Genomic DNA, 14,930 nt, shown 5'->3' with positions numbered 1-14,930 from the left:
TGATATTGCACCTATTGTTTTGTCTTTTTCCATTATTTAAGGTAAGATGTCCATCAAGAATCTGCTGGGGTTGACCTGGATCAGTTGGAATCCTGTTAAGAAACAGCTTGAAACTTGAAAGCCAGACTTCTTATTTACTATACTTTTGTTTTGTTAAAGATTTGTTAGGTACAGCTAATTCTCATTTGACCTTAGAGGAGCTTTTCACATTAGGGTCTTATATTTCTATGACGGTGATACACTTTTTGTCAATTTCCCATCTCATTTTAATCTTTTGTTATTTACTTTGATATTGTCACTGCTACATTCTTGTCCTTTTATCAGGCTCTCTCTCATTCTCATTTTCCTTTCTTTTTTCCGTTTCCCATTTCATTTTTTCACAACAAAAGCGGGCCACTGGAGATGTGACCCAACCTCCAGTTCAATTATCAATATATATATATATTTTTTTTTTTGAGAAACTTTTTTTTTATCAATAAATCTAGTTGAAATGCTTGGGATATAGTTTTTTCACTACAAATTTAATAATTATTTAAGTAGTTATCTATGAGTAATAAATGGAACTAACATTTATGGATCCATTGTTTTTTCTCCCGGCACTCATAGTTGACTACTTCAACAATTATGAAATTTGTTGTTAAAAAAGTTATCCATAACATTATTGAAAATAATGAATTAATACAAATTTTTGTCACTTTTTTGGCGTGATATATTTTAATAGCAGTAATATTATTTTCACATGCGGCACTAATTAATTTTACATGTTTTATATAATAAAAAAAAAGTGATTTTTTTTTATTAAAAAAAGAGTTTCAACCTATAGTGTCTGCTTTTGATGAACAAATTTTCGTCACTTTTTTTACGTTGACGTGATATATTTTAATAGTAGTAATTTCACATGCGGCACTAATTAATTTGACATGTTTTATAAAAGAAGTGATTTTTTTTTTGGTGAGAGAGAGTTTTAACCTATAACGTTCGCTTATGATGATAAGTTCTTTATCATTAGACCAAGACATCAATTGATTTTTAAATTGAATCCTAGATCTCTTATTCAAGATTAGAGACTTTACTAGTAGAACTAATTGGAACCCACAAGTAGAGGTGTTCACCAAACCGCATAAACTGTGAAAATCAAAAAATACACCAAAACCGCCCGCAAAATGGCATAACCACATCGCATTGCAAGTAATAGTGCGCTACACTACATGGTGCAATACAGTTTGCGGTTTTGTAATAAGAAAACAACACAAACTGCACCACACAATCTCTATATATTAATATATTTATTTATTTTTAATATTAAATATATTATTAATAGTTTAGTTTTCAACAAAAAAAAAGAAAAAAGAGTTTGATAATCCTAGCAAGTGTTGACTAGGAAAGCCAGCCTAAAATAAAGAAAAACTAGCTCAATAGTTTAAAACTTGGCCCAAAACAAAGGGAAAAATTAGTTTTGGACTGGGTAGAAAAAACCAAAATTTTTTAAAAATATACCGACTTCAAGCCGTTCAAAATGCATATATCGCACTACACGTGTGACCGCAAAAATGAGGTGCGGTGAGGTTATGATTTTGGCTAAACTCTAAACTGTATTGTACTGCACATGTGACCGCAAAAATAAGGTGTAGTGCAGTTATAGTTTTAGCTAAACCGCACCGCAAAGTGTGGTGCTAAAAATGGTCCAAAACCGCACCGCAAACACCCCTATCCACAAGTGACATATTTTAAAAGGAATGAGTAATATTACTTTTTTATGGGTCATTAATTAATACGACTTTTAATAAGATAAGGCTTAGAGCCAGTATCTTGTTACATTGAATGTGTCATGATCTTAATGGGTCCAACATAACAGGGCACACGGCAAGCTGGACCCATGCCAAGTCCCTATTAATATGCAAGAATCACGTTTAGCATTATTAGTTAAGTTATTTCTAACCAATGGCTTGTAATCAAAGACGTATACAAATCCACTTGGAATTTCTTTTTCGTTTTTATAATTTTGGTGGGGGAAATGGAAAGTGCACTTGATCACAGCTTTGAAAATTGAAACAAGGACTTGAGGTCACCGTCAGCCCACTTTGAGCAATTGACTAAGGCGGAGGAGAGATATTAATTCCAACATGGCATGCAAATGGATTAGGGTCCCACGACTCTTTTGTTCGCTGCTTATTGGTGGCTGCCAATCAATTCATTCACTCTTTTTTACTATATTCAAAGTGGATATACATATAAATAATCACAAATAGAGCTGATCCAAAATGGATATATTGCATAAGACCTTTTCTTTGCTTTAAATGGTAAAAAAAAAAAAAAAAAACCCAGAAACTTGGTTCTACGTATCATACTTCTTTATGTGTAAAAGTAAAACTAAATATATGCTTCTCTTTCATTGTGTATTTACTTTTTAGTATATATAGGTCCACATAGAACCACCTTTTATGTGAAAAAGTTCCTATTGAAATAATTTTACTAAGAAATAAACTAGAGCTCAATGGCAAAATTACTTGTTTAGCAACGAACGTATATCCATTTGCCAATGTTTTTCTAGGTATGCATAAATGAAAATCAAACGTATATCCATTTGCAACTTTGTTTAACTGAAATTTAAGGATTTTAAAGTTAATCTGCGCAATCCATTACTATGATATAAATATGAAAATTCATAGATTTTATTCTTTTTTTTTTTTTGGCAGGTCTAACTCGAAAGTTGAAGGTTATGAGTCCAAGTGTCCAACTGTCATGAGGACCTACTGATTTTATTTAGTAAAAGTTCTTCAATTTCTTCTATAATTAAAGACACCTTAAATTTACTCATTTTTACCACATCCTATCATAGATAAGACTATTGCACGCACCATATCATCATACTTGAGATCATTTGACTAATGAAATTCTAGTCGAAAAAACTATCATGCAAGATAATAAAAACTTGATCAAGCCACTTTTGAAAAGGAAAGTAATTACAAACTTTGATGGGTGCATGAAAAAATTTTAGATGAAAACTTTTAGGTTCAGTTTATCTGTTAAAGTAGCAACAATACGAGTGCCACTCTTATTGTCACTTTCCAAATAGCTATGGGCCAAACCAGATTCTGTAGAGGTGACTGTTGATGAGGTAATTAGGCAGGCAATGTTTTGTTGTGATGGATGCAAATAAAAAACGATGTTACTTAAATCACAACAAATTATTTTTAACGTTACTCTATATGGTCCTCAATGTTATCAGTGAGTTTTCAAAACAATACCATCTGAGCACATATGTTTTCATACCAAATTTTACGACTTGTTGATTTGTATGCGACTGTGACTGGTTAACAAAAAGTGGTGGATTAGACTCGTAGTATATCATTGAGTTTTCAAAGCAATATCACAGACATGCCTATTTTCATACCGAATTTTATAGCTTGTTGATTTGTGTGCGACTGTGACTGGTTAATGAAAAGTGGTGGATTGGACTCACAGTATATCATTGAGTTTTCAAAACAATATGCTTATTTTCATATTGAATTTCACAACTTGCTAATTTGTGTGTGATTGTGACTAGTGTACATTACACTAGCCAAGGCAAACTTGAGTGTTGATGTGACTGGATTCGGACCTTACACATGGGCCAATTGTGAGGAAAGGGGGAAGAACGTTGGCTAAAGGAAGAGTACTTTCAGCTCATTCCAACGGCGTGACCATCTTGGGGAAGAGTGAAATATGCTTCTGGTATGGACACCCAATACCAGCGTAAAAGGGAGATAGCGACCCCTTATGGTTAGAAGTTATAGAACACCCCTCATTGGCTAAATTTACGCTGGACCACTGCTAAGGGCACGTGCATCACTCCTGACCTCCTTGATGTCCATTTCCTTATCTATGACCTATCCTCCATGGTGTAGCAGAATCGCCCTTAATCCCATTACCCTGACATTGGCAAGTCTTATTTCTCCTCTAGTCGTAGTATAGTACAATAGTTGTATTAGAGTTTAAATGAGGGAGTGAGGGCTTGGCACCTTTCCTTATGTACCTAACAATATTTCTCGTACTATAAGAGGAACATGTTGCTGAACAATTAGGGCAAGAGGCAAGAAAGATAGAGGGAAAAGGCAGAAGTTTGGGTAGGAAAGTGAGGTAAAAAGAGAGGCTTTCTTTAGGAAGAACATCACCATATGTAAAAACCTAAACTTTCATATAATAGAAAGCTTTAAGGAGTGAATGATATTCTATCCTTCATTCAATCGTGGTTTTTCATCCCTATTCAAGGGTTTTCCACATGTGTTACACGTCTTCTTTACTTTCTTTATTTTGCCTTTACATTTCTTTAGAAGTTAAAGTATTAAAGTTCCCATTTTTATTGTTCATGAGCTTTTGCACTTAAATGTAATGTTAGATCCATGGCTTATTTTCCTTTACAAGCTTGATAGTCTAAGTTGCACGTACAACTGGTTAACGAAAAATGGTGGATTAGACTTGCACCGTCTTATAAATCAGTAAGGATACGTTTGGTAGACTGTAACAGTAATTACATAGGAATATGAATAGATATTATAAGGAATACAAAATGTTGTAATGTAATATTTATTACTATTCATTTGTTTGGTGACAACACCATAATAGAACCCTGAAGACAATGGAATGAAAGTATTTTAAATCAAATTTAAGATATATTTTAGGAAATATCTTATTCATATAATTATATTTCCTAAAAAATAATATTTTTTAAATTTAAAAGAGAGATTAGTTATTTTTTATGATTTTTTATTTTCATAATTGTTATGTGCATATAGAAAGTTTTTTTATTTATAAATATATTAATTGTAGAAATTAATACACCTACTAAGGAATAGCTATTACATCTCTTTTAGAGATGTATAGTTATTCCTCATTTTAAAGAATAGTTATTCATAAGGAATAATTATTCCTTACAATAAAAATATAACCAAACTATTAAGTAGCTATAAACTATAGGAATAACTATTACATTACCGTGCCTATTTTAGTATTCCAAACATACCTAGTAAGTTATGAAAGTGGGTGTTTCATTTTTTTTGTTTTTTTTCTCATGCAAATGTCGGTAACTTTGAGTGGGGTTTTGTCTCTTTGGACGTGGAGACTTAAACAAGGGTGAAAAGTGCCAGTTGCTGCAAAGACTTGCACAGTAGCTTAGGCTATTGGCAATAACACCTTGGAGGAGGAGGAGCTAACTAGAAATCATAAAAGAAAAAAAAGAAAAAAAGAAGAAGAGCTTGGCGGGACAGTCTGGCGTACTTATATATGTGCCTTAGTTTTCACTGTTATCTACCGTTGTACCCCTCTATATCCAATTTACGGTTTTGACCTTTTGTTCTAATCACAATAACAATCATGCACTCTCCACACACCAACAAGTAACGGTATCCGTACTCCTTTACATGACAATGACCCGGATACTAAGCTGGTCAACTACGGCAGAAAATAATATATTGTCTTTTTTCTTTTTTGGATTTTGAATATCTTTCTTATTTTTATTTTTTATATGTTTTTTTTGGGGTCAAAATTCTGTAATATTAGTTCTCATTCTAAGTCTCAGTGCCTGATTTGGAAATTCATATTTGTTTTCAGTTTACCATAATGAGTAATCAAGTATTGGGAATATATTTCTCAAAAATATATATATATATATATATATTGAGAATATATTCCTCTATTGGTTTCACAACTTTTCAGTCCCATGCCAAATTATCTTTACTCAAATTCTTGCAAAAAAAGAGTTTTTTGTATCCTAAAAATAAAAAAAATTTCTTGTAAGTTCTGTGTACAACTTCTTGGCTCTGATATGTAGTTGTCCAAAATAGTCTCAAATTATATATATTTACACTCGACAGATCTACGATGAGTATATACGTTATAGAAATGCTAATAGGTATGTAAAAATATAACTCCATAAATTTTAGTAGACAATATTTTTCACCGCTATTAATGTGATTGATTGTAATTAGTGTATAATAAAAATAATGTTAGCAGTAAATTTAGTTTAGATAAAAGTGATGTTACTCAAATTACTACTTAGTAGTTCGTAACAAAAGTATGTCTATAATATTGATTTTTTAAATCCACTTATGTATTTATCTTTTCATTTGAATTTGGACTCAGCATAAGTGTTTATGGACTACTGATTCTGAATTTTTATTGACTATTTAAGCTCTAATTAATGAAATTGCCTTATTATATTAAACACTTAAACCAAAAAGGGTGGTACTCACAGGCGATGTATCTGTGGGGTGTGGTCGGCTGTGATATCACACGTGAGCCACCCTTTTTGGTTTTTTCCTATATTTAATACAAAGCTTAAGCAATAAAGATGGGTAGGTATTTCCCATCAATAGTGGTTGAAGTCAGCATTAATTTCCCACTAGTAGTTGAAATGACGGTTCAAGAAGTATAGAAGAAATTGTTTTTCATATTGGTCTTAAATAGTTACCTAAAACCCATTATCTACAAGCTAACTACGGAAATAACTTGTACCTCATTCCTAATGTGGACAGATACATAGTACATTGCCTCTATAGTGACCCTATGACGCAAGAATATACTATGCACCATCATTTTCGAATAAAAATGAAGGAATAGAGAGAGAGATAGAGATAGAGATAGTGAGAATCAATTGCAAACAAACAAAGTAAACGAGGAAAAAGGAATTGAGAAAGCCAAACAAACATAGGTGTGTCCTTTTTGGCGTGGTGTTAGCTAGGGTTGCATCATGACCAAAAAGAACAAAGCTTTTAGGGACCTGTCACTTTTTATTCTAGTTAAACTCAAGCTGAGAAAGGGAAATTTTTGTTTTACAATAATTGAAGTTGGGAGATCAATTTACCAATTAAAAGTAAACAAAGTTGTGCCGCAATCTTCTCTTCCAATGGAATTTATCGTCATAATTAGCATATATATACCAGTTTGAATAGATCACAGGAATTGTTAGTTGTGACCCAAGGTAGCATAACTATTACTTTCATTGCTAGAAGGTAGTCTGTCACAAATTCTACTTATTTTTTTCCCAAAAAAGAAAAAGAAAAAGAAAAAAGAAGAAGAGAAATATAGAGCTAAAATGAGTTTGTACTTTTCCAATATGAAATTCTCATATATTTACTTAATTTACTTCAAATTTTATAATACCACAAAATCTTATGCTACTGATCAATAGAATATAGTTGGCAATTACATTATTTTTATAAATGGTAAAAGTAAAACATAGTCATTTTTTATATTTTATAAATATTTAAATCAGTGAATAAAACATTTTTTTTAATTGAAACAAGAACAAACGATTAAGAAAGATATTCTCCAAATCTATATTAGAAGTCAAACAAGAAAAAAGAGAGAAGGAGATAATGTTATATCAAATACACAACTCTTCAATACGATTTTATCTTTAAATAAAGATTGTGTTTTATTGTCAAGAATCTTATCATTTTTATTTTTTATTTTTAAAAAGAGTCTTATAACTAAATTGATACAGCTTGAAAATTTTAATGAAGAAATCTAGAATTCTAATCTCCTATATTTAATTATCAAATAATAAAATTGTGAAATAAAAATTATAAAACATATACAAATGGTCAATATATAGCATGGAATTTTTAATTTAATTTATAAGGGTAATAGTGAACAGTATAGCTTTTATATATATTAAATTTGGCGAAAAAATAAATACTTTTGTCTCCGTCATTAACTGAACTCTAAGAAATGTACCTTAATTTAGTACCTAACGAAACCAAACTGTTTCCTTGTCTGCAAAACAAAAGTATAATAAAAGGGGCATTAACGTTAATTCAGTTACATACAGTCTGACAAAGCGCGAGGCTACTAGTACAGCTGTAAATGGCAGTCTTCGTAAATAAAGCAGAAAACCAAACCCAAAGAAAAAAAGTTCAATTATAATAAATCCAAACTAAGATCCATCCATCTTCTCCACTATATAGATATAGAAATCGAAATTTTACAAATCAAAAACCTCATTTTTTCCAAACAAACAAATTTAAAAAAAAAAAAAAAAACCGCTAGAGAGAGAAAGCAAAGCAAGAATTTAGAGAGAGAAATCAGAGAGAGAGAGAGAGAGAGAGAGAGAGAGAGAGAAACTGTGAGCGTTAATGGCGGAGGGGAAGAGAGAGAGAAGAGAGAGTAGCAGCGAAGAGAGCGTGAAGCTATTCGTGGGTCAAGTACCGAAGAACATGACGGAGGTTCAGCTTCTCACAATGTTCAGAGAGTTTGCTCTCGTCGACGAGGTCAACATCATCAAAGACAAAACCACGCGCGCCTCGCGTGGTTCGTTCTCTCTCTCTTTCTCAACTCACATTCTTGAATTTTCTTTGGGTTCAAATCGAAAAGTTTCAGAGTGTGTCACACGGCTTTGTTTGAAGAACCCTAATTTTTTTTTTGGTTTCTGTAGGTTGTTGCTTTGTGATTTGTCCGACGAGGGAAGAGGCAGACAAGGCAGTCAATGCGTGTCACAACAAGAAAACTCTATCTGGGGTTAGTTCAATTTTTGATCTTTAAGAATTTTTTTTTTTTAGAAATTCGAAGCCACTACTGCTAACAATGCGTGCTTATTATTGGTGTAAAATTTTGATCTTTGACTAAGTGGTAAAAATAATAAAGAAGAAGAACTGGTTTCCCACTGGGTTTTGTACTGTAAAGCTGGTGCATTGGTAAATTTATGGGCTTTGTTGTAAATAAAAATGATGTTGACTATTAAGGGGTTTATGTGTCAGTGTAACTGTTTGTGAAAAAATGGGTATTTAGCGGTGGGCATTTATAGCAATTTTTATAGCTGGGGTTTAGCATTGAATTCTGAACAACACTGTGGATTTACTGTATATGTACTGTAGCTTGTTTGGGTTGAAGGTAGAATTGTGGAGTTTGAATCCAGCTAGTGGAGGGTTGTGAACTATCAATTATTTCAGATTAATGGGGGAAAAAGGTGTTTTTATAGTGTTTGTGTAGCTTTACATTTGACACTGTATGGACTCTTTGCACTTGAAAATCAATGCTGTGTCTTTATGACCAAAATTTCATCTCCCCCTTTTACTCTCCCTTTAAAGAATCTTTGTTCTTTTTATTTATTTATTTATGTTTTTTTCTCTCTTTATCCTAAAAGAGTTTTTCTCTTTGTTTAAGAAACTGATTGAAAGCATTTTAGGTTTGATTGCTATTGCCATAATTTTAGGGATTCTTTGTTGGGTTTCATCAAATTAAAAAAGGCTGGGGGAAATTTTTACCACATTGACTGATTTGCTGTGTCAGCAATATAGAATTATGTGAAATTAGTTTGTTATGCTTGAACACAAAAAGAAAAGGATGTATCTTTGATAGCATTTTTGGTTACTATTATGTTGCATTAATCGCAATTAGCGAATGTAAATGCTGTTGGTCTTCTTTATATTTTCACTTTTTAATGTGTAACTTGGTGCATTGTGTACATTATGAGTTTCAGGTTTGTTCATGAGTATAACAGTAGAAGAAAAATAAATCAAAACTGTGAGCAAAGCCTTAGTCTTAAAATTTTGGGGTCAACTATGGATTCACAACAAATTAGTTAGGATCGACCACATGTATTGTTTTCATCAATTCTATTCTATCAAAGGTTGTATGCTCTATTACTTTCTTAATTGACATGTCCTTTTTTATTACTTATACTAATGTGAAAAATTGTGTATCTTAGGTGCATAACATTAGTTCCCACTAACCAATTGTTCATGATTGTCAGCACATAAGCATTGGTTTGCAACATATTTACCAATCCCAAAAAATAGAAAAAGCATTTGTATACAACACCATGACACATAATTGGCTGTTGGTACCTTAGTAAATAGATCCTGGCAGCTTGCTCCAACAATGTTAAAATTTTGAGTGTAGCACTACTAAAGTGCAGCGCTAGTTTAAAAGATAAATATTAGAAGGAAATTATGCAATATATTTGACTAGCATTACCATGCAGAAATAGTCACATGAGTGTAGTGTATGCATGGCCCATAAGCACCTAGATGGTAATTTACTTGCCCGACTGATCAATTTATCCGGTAAATTACAGGGAGCTCATGTAGCCCATGCCAGATTAATCATTTTACCTAACTAATGAACAATATAAGATATTTTCTAACACTATGACACAACAACTTTAGGGTCTGTTAAATACTTAAAATAAAAAAATAGTTATGTTTCATGGACAATGAGAATTGATCTAGCTTATATTAATTTCTTTCGTTTCCTTGTGAATTTGGACTGCAAGCCCTTCCAAACAATGTCATCCATTTGATGCATAGATAATTTGTTAGATACTTTGCTGCTGACAGTGATGTTGGTAGTGTGATCATGTTGCTAATCACATAGCAAAAATGTTTGGTAAGGACTAGGGAATGTCTAGCTGGAATGCCTATTGTTATTAGCAAATGCTGACACATAATTGGTATGTGGGTAAAAAAAAAGTCAATTATGACAAGTTGTAGCAGATTATGAAGACAAATGGCATGGAATGAGAAATTGGCCAATTATTGTGGCTTGAGATGAGATTAGATTAGATCCATTAGCAAGAGCTAATTGAGAATGAAAACTTTAGTTTAGAGGAAATAGTTTTGAATTTTTCTGGGCTGTGAAATAATGAATAGAAAAAATTAGTAATAGGTTAAATGAATTATAAGGGAAATGCAACTTTGTTAACATTGTTCAGATAGAGTATTTATTTTCACATTTTAGGAAATTCCTCTTTTTGTGTGATTTATGCACCAAAAATCATGATTAGCAGGTTGATATATGGGCCAATGTGATTAAAAATTTTGCTCATGCAATTTGGCATTTTTCTGACCTAGGTGTTAAAGTGACTGGCGGAGCCCTATGTAGGCCTTGCTGGACCTTCAAGTGATTGCCCAGGCAAGCTTCTCATTTGGGCTCTTGCCTTTGCCTGTATAGCAATTGTGATTTGTTATTGAGCCAAGTAGGAATATTTATGTACGTGAAGTTAATTAAAAATATTTAAAACGACAGACAGAAAATTAATAGAGTTCTTGGTATTTTAATCACCTGAATTCTTGCCCCAGACTTCACTGACTTTGTTCAGCTTATGTTATCTCTGTAGCATTAATGTGTGATATATTCATATTTTTCTCACTCTGATTGTAAGGCGTCCTGTTCTTTCTGTCCAATTCAGGCATCTAGCCCGTTGCAAGTGAAGTATGCTGATGGCGAGTTGGAAAGACTAGGTGTAATATTTATTATTTTAATTACATATTTTGTCATTAAGATGGTTCCTGTGATTGTTGCTGCTTCAGTTCTCCTTACTTGATGCAACGTTTTTTTCTCTTCTTCATTGAATTCTTTATCCCACGTTGCATGTCGTGTAACCTGATAAATAATTTTGACCGTGCCTGCTGTCCAGAACACAAGCTCTTCGTCGGCATGCTTCCAAAGAATGTTTCTGAAGCTGAAGTTTCTGCTCTCTTCTCTACATACGGAACTATAAAGGACTTACAGATATTACGAGGCTCTCAGCAAACTAGTAAAGGTACTAGTTAAAAATCTTGCATTTTTTTCTGGCTTGATTGCTTGTCAACCGCTAAAATTATAGACTTCACCAGGCCTCAGCTTATTTATTGGTTGTTCTGTATTGCCTTTTCCTATTGCAGGATGTGCATTTTTGAAGTATGAGACAAAAGAACAAGCCATTGCAGCCTTGGATGCCATCAATGGAAAGCATAAAATGGAGGTTGGTGCATATTATACATTTTAGTGGAAATTCATTTTAGTACCATCTCTTCTATCGTCTTTAATCTTTCCCAAGTAGTGGGGCTGATTGAGTTGAGTTAGTTTGTGTCTGTTATTTGCTTATGCATATAAATAGCTCAGCATTGGTTGATCTGGTAATCTGAATCTGATCATCTTTTGCTCTAATAGGGATCTAGTGTTCCTTTGGTTGTCAAGTGGGCAGATACTGAAAAGGAAAGGCAAGCTCGGAGGGCTCAGAAAGCTCAATCTCAGGCTTCTAATGTGCCAAATACTGATTCACAACATCCTTCATTATTTGGAGCTTTACCATTGGGTTATGTTCCCCCATATAATGGATTTGGTTATCAGGTTGGTTTCACAGCTATCACACACACACATATCATAAATACATTCTAGCACTTCGTAACCATGCTCCATTATTGCACCATCTTGCCTCCTAGAAATCATGTCTTGATTGTATGGTTTTGTCATTGACACTGTTGATCTTGTATCTTAGTAAAGTTCAGATTGTAATGGTCATCTCCCTTTTTATGTAGGCTCCCGGATATGGACTGATGCAATATCGCTTGCCACCAATGCAGAATCAACCTGGATTTCATAGTATGATTCCTACGGTAAACCAAGGAAATGCATTGCGTGGAATTGCACCTGACCTTGGCCCCAGTATGAACCCTAGAAATTATGCAATCCCTCCTGCTAGTTATATGGGATCTACTTATCATCTTCAGCATCCCCTGGCATATCCTGGAGGAATGTTCAGCCATCGGCCTTTGAGTAGTTCACCTCGGTCAGTGCCACCTGCAGTTTTAAGCAGTAACTCTGCAACATCTTCCAGCACAGGAAAAGGTTCTGGGGGTCAGGTTGAAGGTTGTTATCTATATTTCATTCTGTTTTTGTCTTGTCTCTTGTTTTTTGTTTTATAGTGTTTTTATTTGGGGGGAAGTTCTTGGTGGTGTTATTCTGTTAAGTATTTTGTCTCCTCTGACTTAGGTCCACCTGGCGCTAATCTATTTATTTATCACATACCTCAAGAATATGGAGATCAAGAACTTTCAACTGCTTTTCAGGGATTTGGTAGGGTCTTGAGTGCTAAGGTTTTTGTTGACAAAGCAACTGGTGTTAGCAAATGTTTTGGTGAGCACATGGTCTGGTTAACCTTCCATCTGACATAAGTTATATCAAGATTTCTATTGTCTAGTTAACCTTCCATCTGACATAGTGTATATTTTTATTTCCATCTCTAACCATTAACGCTATTTGCAGGATTTGTTAGCTATGACTCACCAGAGGATGCTCAATCCGCTATTAGCATGATGAATGGATTTCAATTAGGTGGCAAGAAATTAAAGGTTCAACTAAAGAGAGATAACAAACAGACTAAACCTTGTTGAGCTGAGGGCAAGTCAAGGAGGAAAAGCAGAATTCTTAATGATTTGTGGTCGCATGCAACCTGGTCATATTCACTGCAATATCATTATTTGGGGTGGACTAGCGATTAAGTGTGCTCCAATGGGTTGCTCCATCCAACTTGTAATTGCCTCATGGGATTGAAATCCCAGAAACTTGTAATTCATGGTGCATTTTTGTGCCAATACAATTTGTAATTTGTGTATCATGGAAGTACATTAGACATTCATAATTAATTTATTGATTTTTCCCCAGAAAACATCTTTTAGTCATTTTTTTGTGGAAACAATCATGATGATCTCTCTCTCTCTCTGGTTCAAAGATTCTTTTTTCATTGTGTTTTCCTTTTCTTTTTGGGTCTCATTTCCTAATCTGCATAATTTATGCAGGGGTGTTGACTATCTATTTCGAAAAATATCATGTATCGATCTCCTGTGTATTTTGAAAATTGTGTGCTGTACTTCAATTAATTAAGTCTCCATCTCTCTCTGCCTCTGTGAGTGTGTGAAATGCCTGTGAAGTTCATAGATATTGAGTAGTCAGCACAAGCAGTCTTCCTGGCCAAAAATTGTTCTAGAATCGATCCCTAGTGCTTGTCCATGTTGTATCTGTTGAAGACATTTTTTCCTTTTACATTCAGGTTGTTCCCCATATGCTACTATCAACCATAGCCATTTAGGTAGATTACCAAATAGATAGTAAGTTGCCCTGCTTCAATTTTACTCATCACAATGTCAGGTTGTTTCAACATGTTGGTTTTTTCAGTTACATGTTGGAAGCAACTTTCTCTTTCAGTCATTTATTTGAAAATGTTAGATATATGTTCCATGGATGGTTACTTATCCAATATACGTGTGTATATATATATATATATATGTATATATGTTCCCTGGATGGTTTATTTGATGTAAAATTCAGGTATTTTTTCAATTGAAGTCTTAGCATGTATTGGTATGTAATTTTTTTTTTGTTAATGAGTATTTACCTTCCTGAACGTCACTGCTGTTGAAGGGCAATTGTGGATTCTACATTCTCTGGTCTCTGTTGGTGCTTCCTTGCTACAACCAGTCCAATATTCTAAGCAAGACCGAGGTAGTCTCTATATCAACGGGGGAAAGAATGAAGAGAAGCATTACCATGCTCCCATTTTTTCAATGCTGGTGAAGGTATTTTGCCCTTGGCCTTAACAGAAGTTCTTTAGTTTCCACTTTCTGTTCGTTTAATTTTGGCATCATTATCATGTAAATGAACTGGTCTTCAATTGTGAATTTCTAATCTTATCAGGCTGATTATTTGTCATTATGATGAATCTTGTATCTTTTCCACCCCCTATTATGCATGCCAAGTTTATATTGTCTTGATTTGTGTACTTACTCCTTCAGAGTATTATTGAGTGATGTTCCTTTTGCAAAACTATTCTTTCAATATCACTTATAGGGAGATTTGGTTTCCATGTTGGTGTTTTAGGCTGTTAATCTAGAGTTCAGTGTATACAGAATAATATACAGTGCTCAGATGTGGAACTATAGTTGTTGACTTTACATTTGCTTTCTTATATATTAAGCAATTAAAACAATTTCACCAGGAAATTTTAGGTCACAAAGCATGGAAGAACTGAATTGTCTTGGAATTGATTTCTCTAGTTTTTATGTTAGTTCTAGCAGCTCATGGCCAGATTCTCACTTCAGATAAATTTATGCTCCGTGGTCACCCTTTGACAAATCGTTGTTGTATGTGTTGTTGTAATGAGGAATCTGTGGATTACCTTTTTATTTTTTTCC

General features: G+C 33.5%; 1 protein-coding gene across 2 annotated transcripts; it reads left to right on the top strand.

The window, feature by feature from the left end:
- Positions 1-8,070: 8,070 nt before the first annotated feature.
- LOC115972083 (RNA-binding protein BRN1) lies at positions 8,071-13,421 on the top strand. 2 transcript variants are annotated; one of them, XM_031092231.1, is made up of 9 exons: positions 8,071-8,289; positions 8,414-8,496; positions 11,168-11,219; positions 11,396-11,521; positions 11,643-11,722; positions 11,911-12,090; positions 12,279-12,609; positions 12,733-12,876; positions 13,006-13,421. In XM_031092231.1, exons 1-9 carry the CDS (start codon positions 8,115-8,117, stop codon positions 13,131-13,133), a joined length of 1,299 nt encoding a protein of 432 aa, XP_030948091.1. In that variant the 5' UTR covers positions 8,071-8,114; the 3' UTR covers positions 13,134-13,421. The 2 variants fall into 2 exon arrangements, with proteins under 2 accessions (XP_030948091.1, XP_030948092.1); XM_031092232.1 differs by lacking the exon at positions 12,733-12,876.
- The last annotated feature ends 1,509 nt before the right edge of the window (positions 13,422-14,930 follow it).

The sequence above is a fragment of the Quercus lobata genome, chromosome 12 (assembly GCF_001633185.2).
Source record: "Quercus lobata isolate SW786 chromosome 12, ValleyOak3.0 Primary Assembly, whole genome shotgun sequence".
Lineage (NCBI taxonomy): Eukaryota > Viridiplantae > Streptophyta > Magnoliopsida > Fagales > Fagaceae > Quercus > Quercus lobata.
The sequence above is the reverse complement of the archived record's forward strand: the minus strand, read 5'-3'. Positions and strand labels throughout refer to the sequence as shown.

What these genes read in the sequence shown, in the direction of transcription:
- LOC115972083 (XM_031092231.1), top strand. Translation starts at nt 8,115, where the DNA reads ATGGCGGAGGGGAAGAGAGAGAGAAGAGAGAGTAGCAGCGAAGAGAGC. An exon ending in AACCACGCGCGCCTCGCGTG is followed by an intron (nt 8,290 to 8,413) that starts GTTCGTTCTCTC and finishes TGGTTTCTGTAG; the next exon opens with GTTGTTGCTTTGTGATTTGT. An exon ending in ATAATGGATTTGGTTATCAG is followed by an intron (nt 12,091 to 12,278) that starts GTTGGTTTCACA and finishes CTTTTTATGTAG; the next exon opens with GCTCCCGGATATGGACTGAT.